The 22,997-nt window shown below is 42.7% G+C and overlaps 1 protein-coding gene across 2 annotated transcripts; it reads left to right on the forward strand.

Moving 5' to 3' along the window:
- Positions 1-248: 248 nt before the first annotated feature.
- Positions 249-22,931, forward strand: NSG1 (neuronal vesicle trafficking associated 1). 2 transcript variants are annotated; one of them, XM_056337643.1, is made up of 5 exons: positions 249-555; positions 1,113-1,263; positions 4,745-4,861; positions 16,173-16,283; positions 21,544-22,931. In XM_056337643.1, the coding sequence occupies exons 2-5, from the start codon at positions 1,135-1,137 to the stop codon at positions 21,742-21,744; spliced, it is 558 nt and encodes a 185-aa protein (XP_056193618.1). In that variant the 5' UTR covers positions 249-555; positions 1,113-1,134; the 3' UTR covers positions 21,745-22,931. The 2 variants fall into 2 exon arrangements, with proteins under 2 accessions (XP_056193618.1, XP_056193626.1); XM_056337651.1 differs by lacking the exon at positions 16,173-16,283 and having other exon boundaries at positions 325-555.
- The last annotated feature ends 66 nt before the right edge of the window (positions 22,932-22,997 follow it).

A 22,997-nucleotide genomic window follows, 5' to 3' on the forward strand; every position in this document is an offset into this window, starting at 1 on the left:
GAAGGCCAGGCTGGGGCCCCTCGCTGCCGCCGTATTCAGCGCGGTTTCCCCACCCGGGGCACCGAGTCTGCCCTCGCCGGGGCTCCCCTGGGGCGGCGGCCGCCCGGCCGGGAGGCCCCTACCTCAGGGACAAGGGGCTGCCGTGAGGGGCGTGAGCGGCGGCTCCCGTGTCCACCGCCCGCCCCGGGAGCCGCTAGCGCAGGGTACGGGCAGCCACCGCCCCCGTGCCGTGCGGCTCCGCCGGGGGAGGGGCGCGGAGGGCGGCGCGTCCCGTCCCGTCCCGTCCCCCCGCCGCCGCCGCCTCCACCTGCTGCCGCTGCGCCAGTAGCCGGCTGGGGGGAGCCGCCCGCCTCATCCCCGCGGGGCCCCTTTGTGCTGCTGCTCCAGAGCTGCCCTCAGCCAGGCGGCGTCTGCGACACGGCCCAGGCGCTGCGGCCGCCCAGAGTCACCCCGCGGAGGGAGAGCCGCCGCCTCGCCCCCCGCTCCGCCATTGCTGCGCGGGCCGCGGCGGAACGACGCCTCGCCGCCCCCCGAGGAAGGCCGGGAGCCGCGGCGGTGAGTGGCGGCGGCGCCGCCCGCCAGCCCGGCGGCCGCGGGCGGCCCCAGCCCCTGCCCCTGTGAGGGGAGGCCGGGGCGAGCCATGGCGGGGCGCGGCGGGGGGAGCGTGCGGGGGGCCCTTGGGCACGGCCCCGCTGCGGGGGGCGGGCAGCGGGGGCGCCGGGTCGGGGCGAGCGGGGGGTGTGGCGGGGACCGGGGCCGGGGCGGGGGCCGCCACCGGAGCCCCCCCGATCCCGCGGGCCGAGGGGCGATGAATCGCCGGGGCCGTGCGGGAAGGCACCGCTCGGCTCAGGCTGACGTGCCGGGGGGTTGGGGTGCTTCTGGTTTTTTGGTGGGGTTTTTGGAGGGGTTTTTGTTTTTTAACTTTGACAATAAAAGCCCTGGCTGTCGTTCTTACTTACCCAAAACGTAACCGAGGCACACAGCGACCAGCCCCTAATTTTTTCCCAGCCGTGAGGTATTTGGGGTTCCCCGGCGGCTGGGGACAGGGCTCATGCATTCCGGATTTCTGACATTTTGCGTTTCTGTGCGTGTGTGCCTGTGTGTGCCGGCAGAAAATCCCTCTATCCTGGAAGAATGGTGAAACTGGGGAATAATTTCAGCGAGAAGAGCACAAAGCAGCCCCTTTTGGAGGATGGATTTGACACCATCCCCCTGATCACACCCCTGGATGTCAATCAGCTCCAGTTCCCACCTCCCGATAAGGTACAGTAGGCTTTAGTTTCCACCCTGGAGAATCACACCCAAATCTCAGGCAAACAACAAAAGAATAGGTTACGTGTAATGAGCAGCTTAGAAATGTCAAGAAATACAGGGTGTTTTAAGGCATGCCAGTTCCCTCTGGAGAAAAAAACCTAACAGTTAAGTGAATGAAAATCAGTAGTAGTGATTCACCTTTAAAAAGTGGTTGGAGATGTTAGCAATAAACATACATAGATTTTAGTCCTGCTGTATGAAATATATAAACATGCAAATGCAAGCTTCTCTATGCTCTATTGTTATAGCCCTTCCTGTTCTGTCTTCTTTCTTCTTCTTTTTTTTTTTTTTTTTTTTTTTTTTTTTTTTTTTTTATCTGGAAGGTACTGTGTATTCTCTGTGAATGACATGAATTTGCTCTCTCCAGAAAATGCCCACCTAACGGGGGGATAAAGCAGTGCTTTATTTCTCTGCAAGATGTGCATGGGCAGGCTGGCCACAGAGAGAAAAAACTTCCATGTTCCTTCTGCGATTCCATAGGAAATTAATACTAGCCCCAGACAAGCTGAAATAATGAGATGAGAACAGGCCACTGAGTTTTTGCCTTGGCAACTTAGTTGGTTCAAACCCCTCCAAACAGGCAATTCAGGTGCTCTGTAACTGGAAGGGTATAGTCAGATGTGCTGCTTACAGGTTGGAAGGGAAATGGGCACCCTGCATTCCTCATTACATGGCTTGATTACTAAGGATTTAGGAAGGTGATGTGATAGCCTGTAAATACATTTATTTTCCTCACAATAAAGAATTCAGTGTTACTTACAGGTAAGGCATACAGTAGTAAGATACTTTTTCAGCTATTTCAGTATCCTATTTCACTAGGATACTTGCAAATTTCTTGCTACACATCTGGCAAAAAAGCTTTGCAGTCTTTGAAACATACAGAATTTACCTGGGAAATGGTCAGTAACAGCTTCATGCTGATTTTCATTTTTGGCATTGTGTCTTCTCACAATTATACTTCTAGATAAACTGATAGCTATACGTTCCTCATAGCTCAAAAAAAATCACATCATCTTATTTTGGGTTGAAGAATTTTGGCATGTAGAATTTGCCTCAGCAGAGTGTTGCTTGTAGACAATAAAATAAATTTGTGACCTCCACTTTAATTGCTATCCACATTATTCTGTGTTGTGTGTGGTGACCAGTTGGCAGGCATAAATGCAATAAGCCATAACAGCTGTTAGAGAGCCTGAGGGTCCATTTTCTGCCCTTGGTTACATGGGTGTAAATCTTGTAACCAAGGACAAAACTGCACCCTAAGGCTTTAAAACAAGTTAAGTCTTACTGTGCCTGATGAGCCTGCCAACTGGTGACTGGATTTAACCAATTACCAAGGACCAGTGACTGCAGCGCTAAGCAGGAGTCTGAACTAGGGACCTGTATGGTGCTCGCTTTAACCTGAGCAGAGCTTCTGTAGTGAACCCAGGAGGTTCTGTGCCAGCCCGATTGCTCCTGGTAGAATGGGGTGGAACTCCTCCCACCTTCGCAGCATTTGTCTTGAACAAAAGCAAGTGAGTAACTAGACTGGAAGCTTAAATAAAGGACTTGGATTGCCTCCTCTATGCTATTTGTATATTAGCTTTTCTTTCCTTCTGTGAACATAGAGGGGAAAAAATACGATCATGTATTTATTGGTCCTACTGGCTTCATTCTGTAACTGGTTAGTCATGTCGATGTATATTTACTGGTTGCTGCAGGCTCAAAGGCAGTAGTAGAGCAACTGATAAGAAAAAAGGAAACTAAGTCAAGCTGGACACACAGATCAAATTCTGAAGTATGAAGACACTCATGTATAATGAATAGGAGTGTATACTTCATCTATCTATGCTTGTTACTCACTTACAAGGCTCCAGTGTGGCAGTGAAGCATAACTTCTTGAACAGTAGTGACTACAGTGCTAAGAATTTGATGGTTTTGACAGCTTCTAAATTAAAGGGATGAACTGATTTAAATTCATATTTAGGTATGTTAAACAAAAGAAGACATTACATAACCAAGTAGATAGAACTGTACGTTCAGTGTCAGCTGAATGTGATTTGAGTTGCTTGAGATTATGCAACGTAAAGGGGGAGGAAGGGAAGTAAAATGCTAAAAAGCGTTCCAGAAATCTTCAGGCAGTTTACTTCCTTGATGCTGTTGGGCAGCTGTAAAGTTAAATAGTTAATAATTATTATCTTACTAGTTATAGCTGAAAATAGGTAAAGTAGTTTCTCAACCTGTGTCCTGCACGTGTATGTGTAATGCTGTAAAAGCATTTAATAAGCTTTGTGGTACTGAGTCTAGGTACAGTTACACATTCTAGATACCATTTCAGGGAAGGAAGGAGCGGGGAACCCAAAGCTTTAGTTTCAGTGCCTGGCTACCTGCAAGTGCCACAGTCTTAACTTCAGAGTAGTGTAGCTGCTATTGATACCATGGGCTGCGCTGAAGATAGAATTTGGTTATAAAAATCTAGAAGAGACTAGATTAGAGTCTAGAAGAGTCTGTTTATTCTTTGAAACAACAGAGAAAATCAAGCAAATCTTAATACCACTGTCAATACAACAAGCTGTACCCTGTCTTGAGAGTGATACTTTGAAAAAGATCCTGAAAAATTGCAGAAGACAAAATGAGGCAAATAGGTTAGGTATGTGAAAAATTCGTACAATTAGAATGCCTAGGAGAGCACGAGATATGACTGACGTAATTAATATTTTAGGAGTACAGCAAGGTGCTATGTAGTGTAGCTTGGGGCAGTAGCTCATAGGAAGGAATAAAGTGAAGTTAAAGAGCCTTGGGTGTTTCAAGAAATCTCATTAACTCGAGGGTTTATGTGCATCTTTCTGCTTGCAGTTGGTGAATGAGAAGTTAGATGTTAAAAATAAAGAGTGCCAAGAGCTGTAGTCTAGCACATAGTGAATAGCAACTAGATGGGTCATTTCCTACTCTTAAACTCAAAATCCTGCCTTCACAGAACATGGCTACCGGCAGCATCATCGTCTGCTAGATTTCTGTGGGTACTCTTCAATAATTCTCTCATCCTATTTGTCTCCAGTTTGAAATGCCGTTAATGGGATCTCCTGAAGCACATGGAGGTGGCTATTTTCAAAATGTACAAAAGTGGGAAGCTTCATGATTTGGATTTGAACTGAGTAGATGTTTGCCTAGTATAGCAGCACAGTGCCACCACAGCTGAAAACATTGAACACTTGTGAAACTGTTGCATAACAAGTCTTTCTGTAGGTCCATCAAAACCTGTTTGAGAGATAATTTTGTTGATGATTGCTATGACAGAAAAAAATAACAACTTACAGCTTCCGAAAAAGAATTACACAAAGCGTGTGGGGGAATTCTGTGCTAGATGCACTTGTAAGCAGGTAAAAGAGGAGTTAATAAAATACTTGTGGCTAGTTTCAACTGACAGCTTTTTTTTTTTTTTCTTTTAAAAAAGGTTGTGGTCAAAACAAAAACAGAATATGAACCTGATCGCAAGAAGGGAAAGTTCCGTACTCCTAAAATAGCCGAATTCACAATCAGCATCACTGAAGGGGTTTCAGAAAGATTTAAGGTAAGCAGTGAATGACTCACTTGTGTTCACAGAAGTGCTTAAAATCAATTGCTGATTGTAGTCAAAACTGGGTATAACTAACAGAGTGGCTGCTGTGGGTAGCTAAACATGAGAAAAATAAATTCAGCATTATAATAGTTCAGTATTCAGCAATTTCTTGCATCATTATTGCTTGTAACCCCTCACTGGCAGATGACTTCAGAAAGCACTTCTGTCAGCGTGTGTGTTTCAGAACGTGGCCAGCCAAGGGTGTATGTGGTGGTCTTCATGCAGGTAGCTCTTATGACGTGGATAAAGCTCCTGTTGGTTTTGAAGGACAAGAACCACAAGAGTCTTTATTTTCTTTCTGGTTCTTATTTTTCACTGTGGCCAAACTATTCTCTTAAAAGCACTGTCATAGTCCATTATGTATTTTTTTATAGTTAAATGTATGACTTGGCAGCCTAGGGATGTATACCAGAGCTCTTTGCTATCAGTTTTCCGGGTCCAGCTGTATCTTACAGCTTGGTGACGACTGGCAGTTCAGCAAGAATCTGACTCGGATTTACTCTTTAGTGTCCACACCCCTAATACTCTCTTCCTAGTCCCAGAGGAAAGCTGAGAGTTTTAACTGGTGCAAGGATTGAATTACCTTTCCCCCTTCTCACTGGAGGATAGGTTTTTTTGCTCTGTGTAAGTAAAGCAAAGCAGGAAAGTTGGCACTTCCAGAAGTGGCACTTCTGTGAAGGTTTGGATTCCCTCCTAACCTCTGTTTGCATGATAGTAGTTTTAGGGCACACCCAAAGAATCTAGTTCTTTTGTGCCTGACCAGTGGATCTAAAAGCTGCTTCAACCCAAGCCCACCTTCGACATACACAGCTCTTTGTGGAACTGGAGTGTTCTAAACAAAGTGAAGGCTTGAGCGGTTAGACTTCAGGCTACATTTGCAAAGGGACTTTGCAGAGTGTTGCCAGGACAAATGTTTTAAGTGCAGGTCACCTGGTGGAGTCTTCAGCTGTACAGTGAAGCATGTAGGTTCCCAGTGAGCTGTGCGGGGAACCCCCAGATAGCTAATAAGAGATGTTATGGGGTGTGACAGGGATTTATTAAGGAGGTAAGAAACCTAGTTCCCGTTTTTCTCTTCCCTGATTTAGAGCAAGGACATCCCATCCCTCAAGGAAAATGCTACATTTTGACTAACGTTTTCTCCTGCTGGCACCATAGTACCAGTTCTTGAGAGTAATCCCCTTTTTCTCAGGTGAGGGTTGTGCACACTGTTGCTGTAGGGTAAGGTGCAGATGGACAGCTCAGAACAAGGAGGACTTAGGTCTGGCTGTCTTTTGTTCGTGTCTTGGTCACGCTAATGTGATCTGAAAATGCTTAACGATGTTGTAGAAGAGAAAGGGGAGAAAGTGTTTCATTCAAGTACCCTGCTAGGACTTTCATTCCAAGCAACTGAGCAGAACCTATACCTGAGGAATTTTGCAGTTCCCCACTAGCTGTAGGGACTAAAGGATTTCATCGCTCAAATCTTAAATTGTAGATAAGGAAGGGTTTTTAATATCTTAGTCACATCTAAATGTTTTGTGCATCCCTTTGTAGGTCTGGGTTCTTTCCGTGTTTGTTGGGAGGGCTGAGCAAATGAGACCTTGGTGAACAACAAATAAATAGTTTGTGCTGTTGGGTAGTCTTGTGTAATTTGTATAGCTGTACAGTTAGAAGCCTGAGCATTTTTTCGTTGTGTTTTTATATACCTTTGGATGGCATAGTTAAGTATCTTTTAGATACTACTTTATGATGATCATTCTGGGATTAATCTCATGCTACAGGGTTGCTAGGTTTTGCTGCTAGGTAACTACTGCATCAGAGAGAGGTTTCAGTAAGATTTGGCATCTCTTGGGAATTGCAGGGTGATTCACACTGTGGCTGTAAGTCTAGGCTTCTAAAGAAGATCGTGGGGGTTGATCAATTAGGAAAACTGTGGTTCAGTTAATTGAAAACAATAGTTTCATGCAAAACATGCAAGTCCTAAAAATGTCCCTTAATCTCTGTGTAACAGTTTTAGAATTGATTTAATCTGCTTGCAACATTTTAAAGAGAACTGACTGGTTCTCCAGCAGAGATGATTGTCATATTCACCACTCCCAGTAGTAAATATTACATGAATAATTGATGAAATTTCATAAATATGTAGATGAAAAGTACTGATTGTGTGAGGTTTTTCTCCTGGGTCCTTATTAATTGTGAACCATCATGGTAACTGCTGCTGTTGATTCTGAGAGAGCAAAAGGATATTTGTTTGAAAATTAAATATTTGCTGTAATTATTAAAGGCATTATTTAAATGGTGGGATATTGACTTTGGCTTGTGTTCATGAAAAAAGCTTCAGATGCCATTCTAATGACTAATATTGTACATCATCAATGCATAAGCTTGCCACAAGACTTAGCCCAAATGCTGTGCTAAAAATAAAAAAAAGTCAGTCAGTCATATTTACAAATAGTTCACATGTGTATTCTAAGATGTATTTCTTAAATAAGGACAAAGCAGATTGCATTTCTGGGATTCAGCAGTGCAGATCATCTAAAGCTGTTCTTTTTGAGAAATTGTACATCATAACAAATGAAGCAACTCCAGCATGTGCATATGTCATGTAGATCATTTGGTGTTTTAGCAGCTGGGTGAATAAGAAATTGTAAAAACGTATTTTCTGCATTCAGTCCACATTACTACAGTTATTACAACAGAGCTGAGAATGTTTACAAAGAAGACTGCAAGTATAATTTTCCTGTATGAAGCCACATTCTGAATTCAAATCAGAATCGGTCAGAAGAGTGTGAAGACTTCCTGATTCTGAGAACCCCGTCTTAATTTAGTTTTATGGCACTAACCACACCAAGGAAGATATGATTTTTCACTGAAGATTATTTTCGATTGAGAATTAAAGTCTTGCTTTTGTTCTTTGCATGGCATAGGCTAGTGTGGGAAGTTGGTCCTTCACATCTGGAAAGCAACTTTGAATGGGGCAGGTTTTTCTGTCCTGTAAATTGTCTGCTGTACAGAATAACACAAGGGTGGACATACCATTTCAAAGGAGTCCTATGAATCAGAACATAGGAGGAAGCTATTGCAGGAGTAAATTGATGGTATCAGTTGCCCAAGGCCAAACCTTGTTTCCCCTGTTGACAGAGCAGCGTTTTTACAAACTCCACTTGGATTTTTGTAGTGGGATTTCTGTTCCGACACCCATTGAACTGGGCTACAGTTGACAGTTGTGCACAAACACACCAATTTATAAAAATGTCTGTTGTATGAAAGCATGAGATTTTTTCTCTCTTTGGGGAAACCTGAATAAGAAACATTCAGCATTATTTTGAAAACAAGTATGTTTCCCGATAAATTTCAAACCCTTAAATACACTCAAGCTGTAGGATGCTTTCAACCATTTGGTTTATTCAAAGCAGTTCAATTCTTCAGAGTTTATCCTTGGTATCTCTACGTACAAGTAACTGCAGAGCCAAAGCCTCAAGGTTATTTCTGTGGTAAGACCATATGGTGCAAGCCACGTACTATCAAGCAGCAACAGCTGTTGAAATGTCTGCATGAGGTTACAGAAAAGGAATCGAGACTTCCTTTGAAAATCAGTTCTCGCAGTTTTACCTGGTTGTTTTAAGACTGAAAAAAATGTATGCAACATATATTTAAATATTCCATTTTGTGATCTGTCTTAAAGGGGCATCCTTTAAAACTTACTTCTGCCTCAAGACTTTTTTACCTGTTCTTAATAATACCAGTGATTATTATTGCTGCAGAAATAATCAGAGACAAGGAAAATACCTCTCTCTGTTTCTGTGTGTTTACTCTGTGTGTTAAATAGCTCTCTTTGCTTCCTCTGTTAGGTGCATGAGATGTCAGCTGATGTCTGTAAAGGGTATCACTTCCTTAAGTATGTTCTGTGTCTGTCACTTAGTGCTGGAAGAGTGACAGGTACTTACTACCATGAGTAGTTCTGTTTTCTTCAGTAGAACTACTCACAGGGCTGAAGTTGCTCACAACTATAAGCACTTGGCAGGCTTTTAGTTTTTCTGTTGTTATTCACACAAGAAAATTAAAGGGAGATCCTTTCAATGTAGCTGCTATTTTATTTTTAAAGTAATTGAGGTAAGTAAAGGCACTGCATGGCAACTGTCATTTTCCAATTTTTTTAAAATGTTTGATAGTTCACTGATATGACATTGACAATCCTACTAAATTTTTGGTTAAAAGGAATTTTTTTACAGTCAGAGCTGGAAGATTTAAGTAAAGTGGATGCCTAACAGCAGCTCCCCTGCTTTAAGTCAGATGTCCTCTGTCACTGTATCCATTAGAAATCCTTTTCTTGGAGCAGAACCAGTGACACTGGTGACACAGAAAGCATTTTGGGTCTCTCCAGATGTTAATTAACACTTCCATAGCCTTTCCTCTTCTGTAGTAATCTTTTCCAGCCTTTCTCCTGGCCTCAGTAGTACCTTTGGGATTTGTATGGGAAGGTAACAATGTTCTTATCTCAGGGCCACAGGGTTGTTGAACTGCTTTCTCAGGTCTCAGTAGTTAAGAAGCTAATACATGGTGCCATGTGATGGAAGATAATGGCAACGTTGTCATGAACAGCTGTGTTAAGCCAAAGTGCAAGACTCTCAAGGCCACTGCCTTGTTATCTGTTTTTGTTAAGCCATGGTGCTAGATGTTCAAGGCCCTGCCTTTTAAAGTGTTTTTGTCTAGCAGTATCTCCCTCAGGTTTCATTAACAGACTCACTTGCAGGCTGCTTCTGTTGTCTTGCACTGTCGCTGTTAATAAGCACTGGGTCTGTAGCTTTTTTTCAGTTACTGTCCTTCATAAATTTGTCTGCCTTGCTGCTACTTCCAGTCATCTCCAGGTAAGCAGCCAAACCAGTTCTCTCTTCCTCTTTGTCATCTCTGTTTGAGGACAGTCTTTTATTTCTCCTGTTTTTTCTGTACAGTCTACCCCAAAACTGTAATTTTCTTTGAGGACAAAGGTTTGATAGCAATGTTCTGGTGAAGAAGTTAGTTTAATAGATAGATACGAGTCATGTAGCTAAGTGTGACACATGATGTTAGAAATACTCTTCTGAAATGAGGCACCTGGTTGTCTTTGAGTCACCAGTCATCTTGTGTGTGTATGTATGTATGTATGTATATTCCTATAGCAAGTATGGGAAGTTGTGCCGAGTTTTTATGTATAATTTGGATTGCTTCACAAATGAATACGAGTCAAATGTGTATGTAGATGTGAATGTTCCTTTCTTTTTCTTTCATGTTACCATTTGCTTCAAATTGAACATTTCTTAATCCTTAAGTGCATTGTTTCAGGCGAATTTTTCATGGCCCAAGTAACAGCAATCAAGAATGTAATTTTGGAAAAGCAGGAATGTTAGGGGAAGTGGAGAGCTGATTTCAGTGTTCTGTAACACACTGGTAGAGGGCATTGTGCAGCTGGAGATGCAGGATTTTAGTGGAGAGAGGTGAAATGGAGGTCACGGCCATTTGCAGGGAAGTCAATGGGATGTTTTACAAATTTTATTCTGTGGGATGCAGCCAGATGCAATCTATTGTAATTACAGCCTGCCTGCCTAAAATTCTCTAGTAGTTTAAATTGGATAGCAATAATCTTAGTTTCCTGTCCTAAATGGTTGTACAGAGTTGCTGTATTTCATTCCAGAAGGCTTTGCATTTCACTGGTGAGCAGAGCATAAGGTGGTTGTAAATCACTTCATATGAAAGATGCTCTATAAATGTATGTCCTCACTCTTGTCGTTTGGTGCTAGCACCAAGTCTGTGCCTAGCACTTTACAGACAAATCAGAAATGAAAGTTGTGTTCTCAAGAGGCTGCAATTGAAATAGATAACGCATAGATGTAGAGCAGAGATAAAATGTGACCAAGTGCCAGTGATTGAGCAGTGAAAATTACTGCCTGTCTTCTTAGTTCCATTTAGTTCCACTTCTCATAGTAACAGGAATGCTCCTAGGTGGGTTGTGTGCTGAAAGGTGCGCAATGGAAGGAAAAGTATGAAGGAGGGCGGTGCAAAGCAGCACAGTAAGAGTGGGTTAATGAAAGAATTTCAGGCAAGAAGAGGAGACATGATGAGAAAGGTGGAAGTGAAGGCAGAGGAAAACCAGATGGCACCCAGGCTTCAGTAGGACAGTGGGATACTGGCAAAATGGAAGGAGATGGAGGCTTTAAGACGAGCAAAAGGGGAGACTTGTGCATGCCTTGAAACATGGCTTGTAATTTGTTCTGAAAGGTACAGGAGCCAGGAAAGAGTCTGAAGAGAAGCAGGCATAGTTGGTACAATTGATGCATTTTTCTGTAGTGTTCCAACTTGAGCACAATAAATGTTAGGGAAGTGAGGAAGGAGGAGACTGCAATAGCCAGGCAGAGAAAATAACATCTTTCAGTGTTTTGCCACTGTAGCAAAGTAGGGTGGACTGACTGGGGGAGGATCTAGCAGATGTTGATAATAAGGTCTTACCGTGATCTGTTTATATGTTAGTATAGTTGTCAGATCTGGTGAGTTTCATTTGTTCAGCTAAATGCTTACAGAGTCTGAAGATGGTATTTTTTTGCTGTGGGTACACTTAGTTCATTCATTAGTCATCTCTCGTTTTGATTACTGTAATGGCTTCTGGCTAGACATTGTCCTTCTTCTGCTCTTCACTTGCAATCTATTAAAAAATCTGCCACATACATAATATCTTGTCATCTTTTCTGTTCACTTAGTTTTGCTGCCAGATCCCCTTAAAACCAACTTGAAAGGACACTGTCAAGAATGAAAACAAAACCACGCTTTTGGTTCCTAGTTAAAATAAATGATTTGTTGTGCTATCTTGTAGTTATTTCATAAAAAGTATTTTAAAAGCTCATCATGTGGTGTGACAGTCACCTTGGAGTTCTGCAGGATGTACATGGCAGTGAATGATCATAGCAATGCAAAAGACTTCTGCTCCCACTGTGTGGGGCCCTGCAATCAGCCCGTTGGCTACCACAAAGAGAAGAGATTCAAGATTTCCTTCCAGAAGAGAGGGACTGGTGATTGTGCATGCACTGCATCCTCTCCTGCCACAGAGGAAGAGGGCAAGTTGCTGCTAGTGCCTCAGTAGGAAGAAGAGAATCACTTCTCTTTATTCTTTAGTGGATGTTGAAAGTTGCTGTGAAAGAAAGCATTAAAATGGCAGTTTTGGTAGTGCTTATGGTCTAAAGAGCACCTTGTCGGCTTCCCTTTTTCCATGCTTGTATTTCTGAAAGGCATCTGGGAGGAGAGGGCTCAGAAGGTGAGGCAGAGAGGTAGAGGCAGAGAGGTAGAGCTGTGTTACTGGTGGGGGAGGGAAGCTGACTGCCTCAGGCTCAGAAGTGAACCTGGGAGTCTGACAATTGTGGACCATCAGTGGTGGGGTTATGAGAATGAAGGAAGATGGCTGTTAGAACTAAGAGGAGGATTTTCAGCTTGTAAGGGAGAAGTGGTTTGGATTAATAGGTGATTGCGATCACCTTGGAATCCCGTGATGGATTTCTTTCCATCTGTGTCATTTGTGTGTGCGACTGTCCTTTACTTAAATAAAAGTTACTTGTATCCTGAAGGATGGTAACAGAAGGGAGCTTCTCTTCTAATAGGAAGGAGACAAGAGCTTACTTGATTAGGGATTTGCAAATGGAGTGTGATTGCAAATTATTGGAGATAATGAGAGTAAAAATTTACATTTTAATACCAAAATTAATAACATTAGGAAATAGTGTAACAGAGAGAAAGATTCCATCAGAATTCTGAACCAGGAGCCCTGAGAGCTCTTTCTAGTGGCTTACTGTGTGGCAATGGAAGAACCATGCTGGATATGACCTGTACGAGCAGTGAGAACTCACAGCTCCACATAGGTCACTGAACCAGCTAAATGCTCCATGTCTCAGCAAATCAGCTCTGAGGTTGTCAGGCTCCAGCAATTCATACAATGTTGGGCTTTTGACCTCTTTCAAAAAACACAGTTACTTTCCAAAACAGTTTCAGAGCCTTGGAGAGAGTGATTCTGCAGTGATTGTGGAAATATAAATCTTTTCCTATTGTCTATCTCATATTTGATCTCAACTACAAAATTGCTCGTTAGCTTTACAGTATGGTCCTAAAGCCTCATCTGTATGTCAAAATGGTGACAACTGGGAAATAACGTTACAATTCTACTATCCCCTGCTAGTAGGATGGCCAGGGAATAAGACTAAAATGCTTTGAGATTTGAGGATATTTTCCAAAGCATTTAAACTGTTTACTCCTATCTGTGGAGGAGACAAATGTGAGCTCAATCGATCTGAACCATAGCAATCGTTCTGCTTGGTGTCCGCATCCCGTGACACAGGGCTGTGCGGCTGGAGAGAGCAGCCTGTTTCAAAGGCTGTGTGGAATATATCTTGTAGGGCATGGGTAGCCTCAGCAATAATCCCATCTGGATTTTATCTTTTCTATCCCTACTTGCTAGTCTCTCTTTGCTTTCTTCTGCAAGGGAAAGAGCAGTGACTGTCAGAGCAAAAGGAATGGTGTACCTTACACCTTGAGTCAGTGGGAAGTGGTGGGAAGTGCATGACCCAAAACCTGCAACTTGGAGCAGGCTCTGTGTGTGTTGTAGAGCTGCTGGGCAGGGTGAAGGCTTCGCCCTCCTTTCTGGTTCCTCATCTTCCCAGGCTGCCCAGCAGCAGCTGGAGCTCCATGGGGGAAGGCAGCCTTGGGCCCATGGCCCCGCGGGCAGCCAGGGCTGTGGACCTGCACTGGGGCACAGGCATGGTTAGGGCCCCTTGGCCTGGTGGGGCGGGAGGACCCTGGGCATCTGCATGTGGGAACAGTGTGACGCAGGCAGCGCATGGGACTTAGAGATACCAGCAAGGCATTAGGGAGGTGGGACAAGGAGCCCCAAGTGGGAGCGAACTGCGGGCTTAGAGGGGAAAGGTCGGTTTTTCTAGAGCCTGGAGTGCAAGGAGAATTTTGGGAGGAGAATAGACAATAAGGTGGTTACAGTTGTGGGGCGTGGAAAACGCTGGAAGATGGGATACAAGGTTTGGGCCAAGCCAGAGTGTGAAGGGCCCTGGCCATGTGTGTGGGTGGGATAGCTGAGGAAACGCAGGCAGGGGCCCCAACCAACCATAGAAGAAAAAAGGGAGAGGCCTGATTAGAAACGTACGAGAAGGGCTGAGCTAGGGCATAGCTTGGTCAGGAATGGGGCGGGGGAGTTACCTTGTTCCTTACTGAACTGAGCCACAGAAAATGACCAGAAAAGAAAATGCGCTTTATCTCTTGGATTCATGCAGCACATACTGAGACATGGACACGTGAGCAGGAAATACGAGGTTGGCAAGACAGAGTGATCTATCCATGTTAACTTCCATGTATGCAAACGAGTAATAAACTTGGGGAAAGACTAACTAAATTTGAAAATGGATCTCGGTGTGAGGTTTTTGGATGGTGATTAAGAATATGGTTTGGTTGTGTTTATTTTTTGTAATCTAGTGATGTTCTGAGAACGTTGCTATTAACCAGAAAGGTCCTTTTCTCCATATCTCATTTCAGTTGGCATTGTTACATTAATATATATATTTCTTCTGCTGAATTACTTTCTGATCTGCAGTTTTTCTTGTTTCTCCTCTGGCCCTCCTTTGTTTTGCTTATTTTCTATCTATCAAAAATCCTTACAAAATCTTTGGCTTCAGCAGCACACGATACTTACCAGCCTTGTTTCAGCCAGGAAATGTAGCATTTGCTGTTGTCTGCCCATGGTGAAGTTCCCTTCCCCAGCCTGAGCAGTCCCTAAAAGTTCATCTCAGTCCTTCATTGTACTTCACTGTCCTGCTGCCACACACAGTTTGCAGTGTTGCAAATCCTGTTAGTTCTGGGGTTTAGCATAAAGGGAGTGTGCGGTGGATTTTTTTAACCAAGAGGGATAGCTACAATTTTTTGTTCCTTTCTGAAATACTAGATTATTCTTGTTTGCATAATTGACCTTGATGTGCCCACGTTCTGTTTTTAGGAGATATATACAGCTGGCTTACTTGTCTTCCTTTAAAAATTAGATCATATTATACTTTAATTAATTAATCACATAATCTTGTTTGTTTCTGTTTGTTGTAGCCCATGCTGGCTTCTTTCTAACTTGCCCCCCAGAAAACAAGTCAACCACTCTTACTCTGTAATCTCCTTGAGCTACTCATTTCTCTGTCAGTAGTTGCTTTAAAATAATAAAACCACACACCTGGGACGCCCTCCTAGGTAATTAATGCTATTTGCTGAGCTCACTCTTTCCAGAAAAATGGGTCTGAATTAAGAGAGCTTTGCAATTTAACTGCTAGGCCAAAATCTTGGGCTTTCTCTTGTCAATGGGTAAGTTAATTCTAGAGGTAATTCTGTCTCCCATCTCACCTAAAAGGCTGTGGGTCTCCAGCTGCTTGGTTTATTCCCGGGAAAGGTTAGCTTGATACTGACACTGGCTTCAGATTCAGCTTAAGGTGTGTCTTGGATTTTCCGCCAGACCGAGTTCGGGACCAGAGAGGTGCTTACGGCCACAGTAAAAAGTCAGTGCCATGTAGTGCAGTCTGTAATGGCTTCTCTGTGAGCACTGTGGAGAGATGTGGAACAGAACTCCTCGAGGCTAGCCCTGTGTTGAACATGGTGTATTCCCTTACGGATCTGGCAGTGAACTACTCCTGTACAATCTCTGTGTGATGAAGAAGTACTGTTTCAACCTATAAATCAAGGGGAATTGAGCAACCAAGCATGCAGACTACTGATGTAACTGTCCATACATTCATAGCAGGCAGACATTACTTTTTCCATGCCCTGCCAAGAATCACCTATGCATTATCTGGATGACACCTGTGCTAACTTACTGTCACCTGCCTCTATTCCTGGACAGGCGCAGGGAAAATAAACATGCTTATCAGCTGACATAAACTAGACTTACACTTACATCATCCAGATACTGAAGAAGCGGGAGACCCAAGCTACCTCTGCGTGTCCTGGCCCTGTGTGCACTGAACAGAAGAAATGCAACCAAAAAAGCCTTTGCCGTACAGAGGCAACGGGCCACTGACCAGATGATCTGCTTGCCTTCTGAGAAGGGGGAGGTAGAGGCACTTAAGTGCTGCTTCCTTGTTCTCCCTCAGTAATTAAGAAACCGGTTTTATCTTTTGCTTGGTTTTACTGTAAAGTGCATTCATTGCTGGCTTCTGCTGCCTGCAGTAACAAACAGCAATATACTAAGCAGTGCATTACTAACATAAGCATGTTTTATTTTTCATTACAGGTAACTGTGCTGGTTCTTTTTGCCCTTGCATTCTTAACCTGTGTTGTATTTCTGGTAGTCTACAAGGTTTACAAGTATGATCATTCCTGTCCAGAAGGATTTGTTTTCAAGGTAAATTGCATACACATTCTAGAAAAATAGGAGAGTATGTAATATTCTTCACGTTGTTTTCTGCATAACCTTGATTAAGTCATGCTGTATTGCATAGAAATTGGTGTTTGTTTTCATAGGTTACTGTGCTTCCTGCTATGTTTCTTTCTACTTATTTTATAATTGAAATTATACTACTGCAGTGTTTTCATAATGTTCTTATTTTGCTAATGCTTTAAACATTGAAAATACAGCAAAAGTCCCAACACCAGCATCCTTCAAACTTACTTCATATGCAGTTGTCTGGAAAAAGCTCTCATTTATTGGGGTATATGGTTTAATGTTGCATGTTTGTCCCAATTCATGTGTGTTAGGAAAGCAGAGAATGTTAAAACCTGGAGAAAAAAAAATTACTCTGGAATATGTGTCAAAGAAACAGTAGAGTGATGTTCTCATTAAGAGTAGCAGAGTTACCTTAGGGTTATTTTTGTAGAAAGAACTTCTTGTTCTAGAACAGTGACCTCTGAGCCCTACTGCCACAGGCCAGAAGTGATGCCAAAAAAGGGAAAACACATTTATTGGAAAAACTACTGGTACTAACTGAAAGGGAGGCTGGGGCTCACATCATTCACGCGAGATGGTAGTGCAGGCTCCTCAGCGATGACCTGGGCTGCAAGTCAGAAAAGTAACATTGATTTCTCAGTTTAAATTTAGCAGGGTTGAACTTGGCTGTAATTAGATAAGTAGCAGTGATGATGGTGTTCTTCCCTCTTAATTTTTTAAGACTATTTGCTCACGTAATGAATCAAATGGGTACCTAGTATGATCTTTGAAAGGATTTCAAAAGGAGTGGCTCCCGCAGCACTCCTTTGACAGTCCTGTTCAAGACTTTTTATTCTGTCACTTCAGGCACGTAAGTATCTTACAAGAAGCTGGTGCAAAATTAGTGATGCCCTGCTGGATTAACTTAGCTCCAAGCATTCAGTTTTAGGTTACTGCTTTCCCTTAGTTGAAGGGCAAGAGATACTGTAGTTAGAATATTTGGCTGTAACTCAGGAGATCCAGCTTTTGCTTCTGCTGTTGTTTTTTTGTGTTGTCTCAGAAAAGCACTGAAACTCCTCTGTGCTTGTCTCATGGGACAAAGCCTTTTTTTTCTCCTAAGCTTTCTCTTGGCTTTGAGCAATTTGGAATATGGACTGTATGTTGCTACCGAGCCTGTCTTGATGTTATCCTGACTTGACAAGAATGGCCAGTTATTGTGCTCTTGTTGTAATCCTGGTTAACAGTCCGCTGCTTCCAGTTCCTTTCATACCATGTTGTTCCCTGCTTTGAATTGCAGCCTTCTGGCTTCTTTTGTCTTGTCTTCCTAGTGTCGCAAATACTTAAGGAGAGGATGTTTTCTTAGCTGTATTTCGGTTGCACTGTGAACAGTCTGGTGGGCTTCTCTCCTTAGGGCCCTGCATTTGAAATAGAAGTCCCATAGCTCATGATTTGTTTTTAAGGTGCAGCACATACACAGGGCGGCGTCGGTGTTACTCTCCCGGTGTTGGGTGCCAGGAGACACAGCATCTTTAGTCATGTAACTCCTCAAGAGTTTTACAGGATAAACACATCAGCAAATGACACAAGGCCTGAAGTTACTAGTGTTCATGTGAATTCATATTTTTTGCCTTTGCATCTTTTTTGGGAGAGTCTGTAATACATCATGGCATAGCTTGGCACAGATGTCCTAAGAGACATGAAAAAGTCTTGTCACCTTGTGACCAGTGTCTCTGTGGACTGGCTTTGTCCTTCAGGTGGACTCAACAACATTCCCTGGCCTGGATCTCCCCAGACTTTGGATGCTGGTGTGATTTCCCCTGGTTAAGGGCAAAGGCGTCCCCTGCCTCAGGAAGCCTGGTACCATGGGAATCTCCGCATAAAGGCTGAGCTACCGCAGCTCTGAGTCAGACTCACTCTTCTCTGCTTTGATGCTCTCATACATGGAGCAGTTCCAAAGGTTTCAGTGTTTTCAGCCTTTCTGCTGTCCTACACACCCAGTACTTGAAGCTGTGCTTAAAAAGGTGCTCATCTTCCTTGGTATAGCAATCTTAAACTGCTTGAGCCTTGAGTTTGTGCTTGCTGAAGCCTTCTGAGACAGCCCTGGTACTGCTGTTGTGTAGATCACTCCTCTGAAGTACTCATTACAGGGTATTGGTGAGACTCACCAGAGCTTTCCTCAGAGACCTGAGTGCACTTACACCCTGAAGGAATTTCTCCAGGGCATCACTGTGTTCCATACTCTTAACCTGTTACCTGTTAGCTTTCGTTGCCACAGCACTTCTGCTCTGTCAGGCTTGTGGACAGTGCAATGAAGTAATTTCAGGGCATTAAAGACAACACCATCATCTGTTAAGTTTGGAATTACTGACCCAGCAGACTTAATGTGACAGAAGATACTATTTGTAAGTGAATACCACTGGGGTCTTCATGTCAAAGGGACAGAAGGAGTCATCTTAATACAGTCAGAGACTGGCAGCCATGATTTTCTCTGGCATCGAAGTCTTTAACCCGTAACTAATTTCTGAAATAGAAAGGTTGTGAAAGAAACAAGAGACTGGCAACTCGCTGTGGAGCTCCTTGTGGCCTTCTGTATTACTTCTCTCACCTGGGAACCATGGAAACAAATAAAAAGGATGGAGAGAAATACTCTGCATAAGCTGAAGCTGTCAGGCAGGCGGCAGGATGAGAATCGGCACCAGTTCATGTCGCTCAGTCACCCCCGAGTGCTGCATAGCTTGCCTCGATTAGGAGCTAAAGTGAAGGGGGCTGTCCTTGGGCAGAACAGAAGGAGCAGTGAGTAAAAGAGGAGGTTTTTCCTGTCTTCTCTAGAAACATGAAATCCTGGCAACAAAAATGCAGTCAAGATGGAGACTCTGCTGTGTGTTTCTTTAGGCTGTTCTGTCAGATGTTGTGCATGTTTGTGAATACAAGAAATAACATTACTGAGTCATTTTACCTCTTAGAAAGAAAATTGCTTTTAAAAGGCATTTTTTGTAAGCTGGCAGTAATCTTAGCTTGTCTTCAGCACTAATAATTGTATTTGCTTGAATCTCCTTGGCAGATTTCATGAGATCAGTGGATGGTATTCCTTCCCCCATTTTAAATATTTAGAATTGTGACTACATCCCGTGACTGGGTGAAATAATCACTACAAAGATGTCTGTGTCTAGGTACTTCTTAGTCATTTTATTACATCAGAAGTAGTGTCAGTTATCCCAGATAAAGCATGGATAATCCTTCCAGAAGATGACATGGTTGCTGTAGGTAAACATGCATATCAAATAGCTCTATTCCAGATTCCTGGATGATTATTTTTTTAATCTAGGCCTCAGTCTTGCAGCTGGTATATACGATGATTATGACCATGGGGAGACCTCTGTTGACTTACACAGTGCTGAACAGGCACAAGTGTCTGCTTAGCTGGGGTTAAATCCCATCTGCTTTGTAGTGCTACTTCAAACAAAACTGTGAGGGAAGATTTGCCCTGGCTGCTGTGTTAACGAAAGGTAACAAATAGACGGGAGCTGGATGGATGTGCTAACTTCGAGCACTGCTGTGAGTCCGACACATATTGAGGCTTCTGTCACAGGCGGGTTAGAGCCGATGAGGTGTTAACTCCGTGGGAGGGCTGTTGGTCTTGTAGCAGCGAATCTTCTCACAGCAGCCAAATTTGCCACAAGACGCTATTTACTGGCGGCAGGCAGGTTCGTAAGACTACCCGTAGGCCTGTTGTTTTGGCAAGTCTTCCTTTTTTCTTTCGTACCTTTTGATGCTTTTTTTCACTCTTTTTCACATTTTTAGGATGCAAAATTTGTATTGTCAGGAATTTTTGCTGGATCTTCCCCCACTCATTTTGTGCTTTATGATTTAAACCACTTGAAACTGTTGTTACTGGTGCTTATTTATGCCACTTTCCTTTTTTTTTTTTTCCTGACAAGGACAGGAGTCAACCCAAAAGTAAATGTGGACATGTTTGAGATAAGTGTCCGGTCCTAAAAACTATTGACATTTTTGCATGTGTTTTTGTGGTCAGAAATTTACAATATTAAATTTTGCTTGCCAACTGCTATGAGAACAGTAGCAGTTCAAAGTTGCTGTGCTATAGTGTTATAAATTCTAGACTTCTCGTGGAGGAAGACCAAACAGCCTATTCTTTTTAAGACTGCCATAATAGAAATTATTAAACTTAATTTTCCTAAAGATGCAGCTACTCATGGCTTGTATTTTAGAGGATCAATTCAGTCATCCATACGGCTGCCCCAACACTGAGGTGTCAGGCAAGACTGCCTGGGCTGGCAGATATGGCAGAGGACCTGTGGAGAGACCCGTGACCTACTGGAGCAAAATCTGAGGGGGTCGCAGGATCCAGCTGCGTCATTTTTTCCTTCAGTGCAGCTTGCTGCTTCGTAGGCTTGTGCCGCATCGCTGCTGGAACGGTTGCTAGATGATACCTGCTGACTAATGCACTGCATGTGTGCATTGACTTTGGTTTTTAAGATGACAGCAAAGTTTGGATCCCACTTAGTATTTAACTCTCTAAATCATGTATTTCCCTTTCAAAAGCTCTGAGCTTCTAGCAGTTTCTATGTAGTGCTCTTACACTTCTGGGAAATTAAATAATGTAGTCCCACAGCTGAAGATAGCTTTTGAAAAGCCTTCTGTTGGCTACATCTTTTTGACAATCAAGAGTCCAGTATTTTGTACGTGTGTACACACTGGCCACCCATGATGTTTTCCCTGTATGTCTTCTTATTTACTGGGCTACAGAACTGTTCATACCTTGGCAGCAAAACACATCTGTATTAATTTCTGTCTCTCAGACTGAAACCACTGTATTAAAGCGCCTGAAGCGACTCTGACAGTAGGATACAGACATCTGTAATCGCAGACCAAACAGGTGGAATAAGGTGGGGAGGAAAAACCAGCGAAATATGGCTGGAACTAGAGATTGAGTGCTTTTAGAAAAAATTCTAGGCAAGTATGTTTCGTGTATGTTAATTATTCTGGTGTATAAACCTGGATTGGTCTTCCTGGCAAATCACTCGGTAGTTTTAAGGATGGCAGGGAAGAACACTTTAAGCACAGTAGGACAACACTGTAGTTAATTGCCCTGTGTTGTATGTCAACTCACAGAAATTGAACGTTGGCTGAGACTAAAAGGAAAAGAAGAAAAAACTTAACCTCCTTTCTGTGTGTATGGGGCTGTATCTGTAATCTAAGTAATGGATTTTCTTTTCAGAATAATCAATGCATTCCAGCTGGGTTGGAAAACTACTACTCCGAACAAGACTCCAGTGCTCGAGGGAAATTTTACACAGTCATAAACCACTACAATCTGGCCAAACAAACCATCACGCGCTCAGTGTCCCCGTGGATGACAGTACTGTCAGAAGAGAAACTATCTGAACAGGAGACTGAAGCTGCTGAGAAATCAGCCTAGTATGATAAGCTAATTATTAACACTATGTCATTTGAAGGTAACTAAGGGACTTTAAGGAACTTTTCATTAAATATAATCATGGATAATTTAGAGGTTACTCATGTTTATGGTGCAATTGCTTCTGTTTGCTGATACTGCTTTGCAAAAAAAAAAACCAACCCAAAACTTGCTGCAGAACATTCATGGGCATAAAACAAGGTGCATATCAGCATTGCTTTAGAGCTTTGACACCATTTTCAATGTTAAAAAAAAATCCGATGTTAGATATGTTCTTGCAGTTTATTGGATACTGACAGATTTCTTCAGTGGATTTTCAGGGCTTGGACCTTAGAGAAGTCATGTGTTCTGTTGTCTGAATTGATACTTTATTTATACATTTTCTTACTCTTTGTCACTTTGCAAACTGAAACACCCCAGCCATAACCAGAGTGATCTCTTGTTTAGCTGAAAGTTGTATTTAGTATTTAGTTGGCTGAAGCAAGAATAATAGTCAGCATTGATGGCAAAGGCATAATGTAATGACTTGTACGGAGAAAGAAACTTGGTAGCATTTTTCTTACATTTTCTTTACTGTTGTTTATTTGTAAATGATAACAAAGTTCTCTGCAACAAGGCATGCTCAGTGTTTTGTTATTGCTGTCAACAGGATTTAACTGCATTTCCACTTTGGCTTTAGCATCTTGGTAAGGATGTGCACTGAAAACACTAACTAGCTAGACATTATGGAAAACCACGGACAGTTTTAGTGATGGATGTTGAGGATAGCGTAAAAAAAATAAACAGTTCAGGCTGTTCAAATGAGAAATGACATCTTTTGGTCATACTTAAGAGGCAGAAAGCCCGTTCACAGTATGTGTGGTCCATTATGTAATCTGTTGGATACAACTGAGGGAGTAATATGTCTAAATTTTCTCTTCTGTTGCATTAACATTTTCCCTTTTTCTTAATTAGAAGGAGCTTTCAGTTGATGTATGCTTTGCAGTTGGATAGTTCTTAAAACACAGAGCATCACAAGTGAAACAATAGCATATTAATTAACAGCACTGGCTGTTCTAAAGCTACATGTGAAACAGAGCGAAGAGTAGAACTGTTTATGTATGGCTTGGGAGGGGGAAAGATGTAGAACATAGTATTGTGGATGCACGTTAAACTTCCATTGCAATTACAGACTTACCTATTCTTTGTGTGAAACCATGTTTTCATTTTTATTACAAATCTTAAATACATATTACAAAAGACATCTTAATTTAAAA

The sequence above is a fragment of the Falco biarmicus genome, chromosome 1, assembly GCF_023638135.1.
Source record: "Falco biarmicus isolate bFalBia1 chromosome 1, bFalBia1.pri, whole genome shotgun sequence".
NCBI lineage: Eukaryota > Metazoa > Chordata > Aves > Falconiformes > Falconidae > Falco > Falco biarmicus.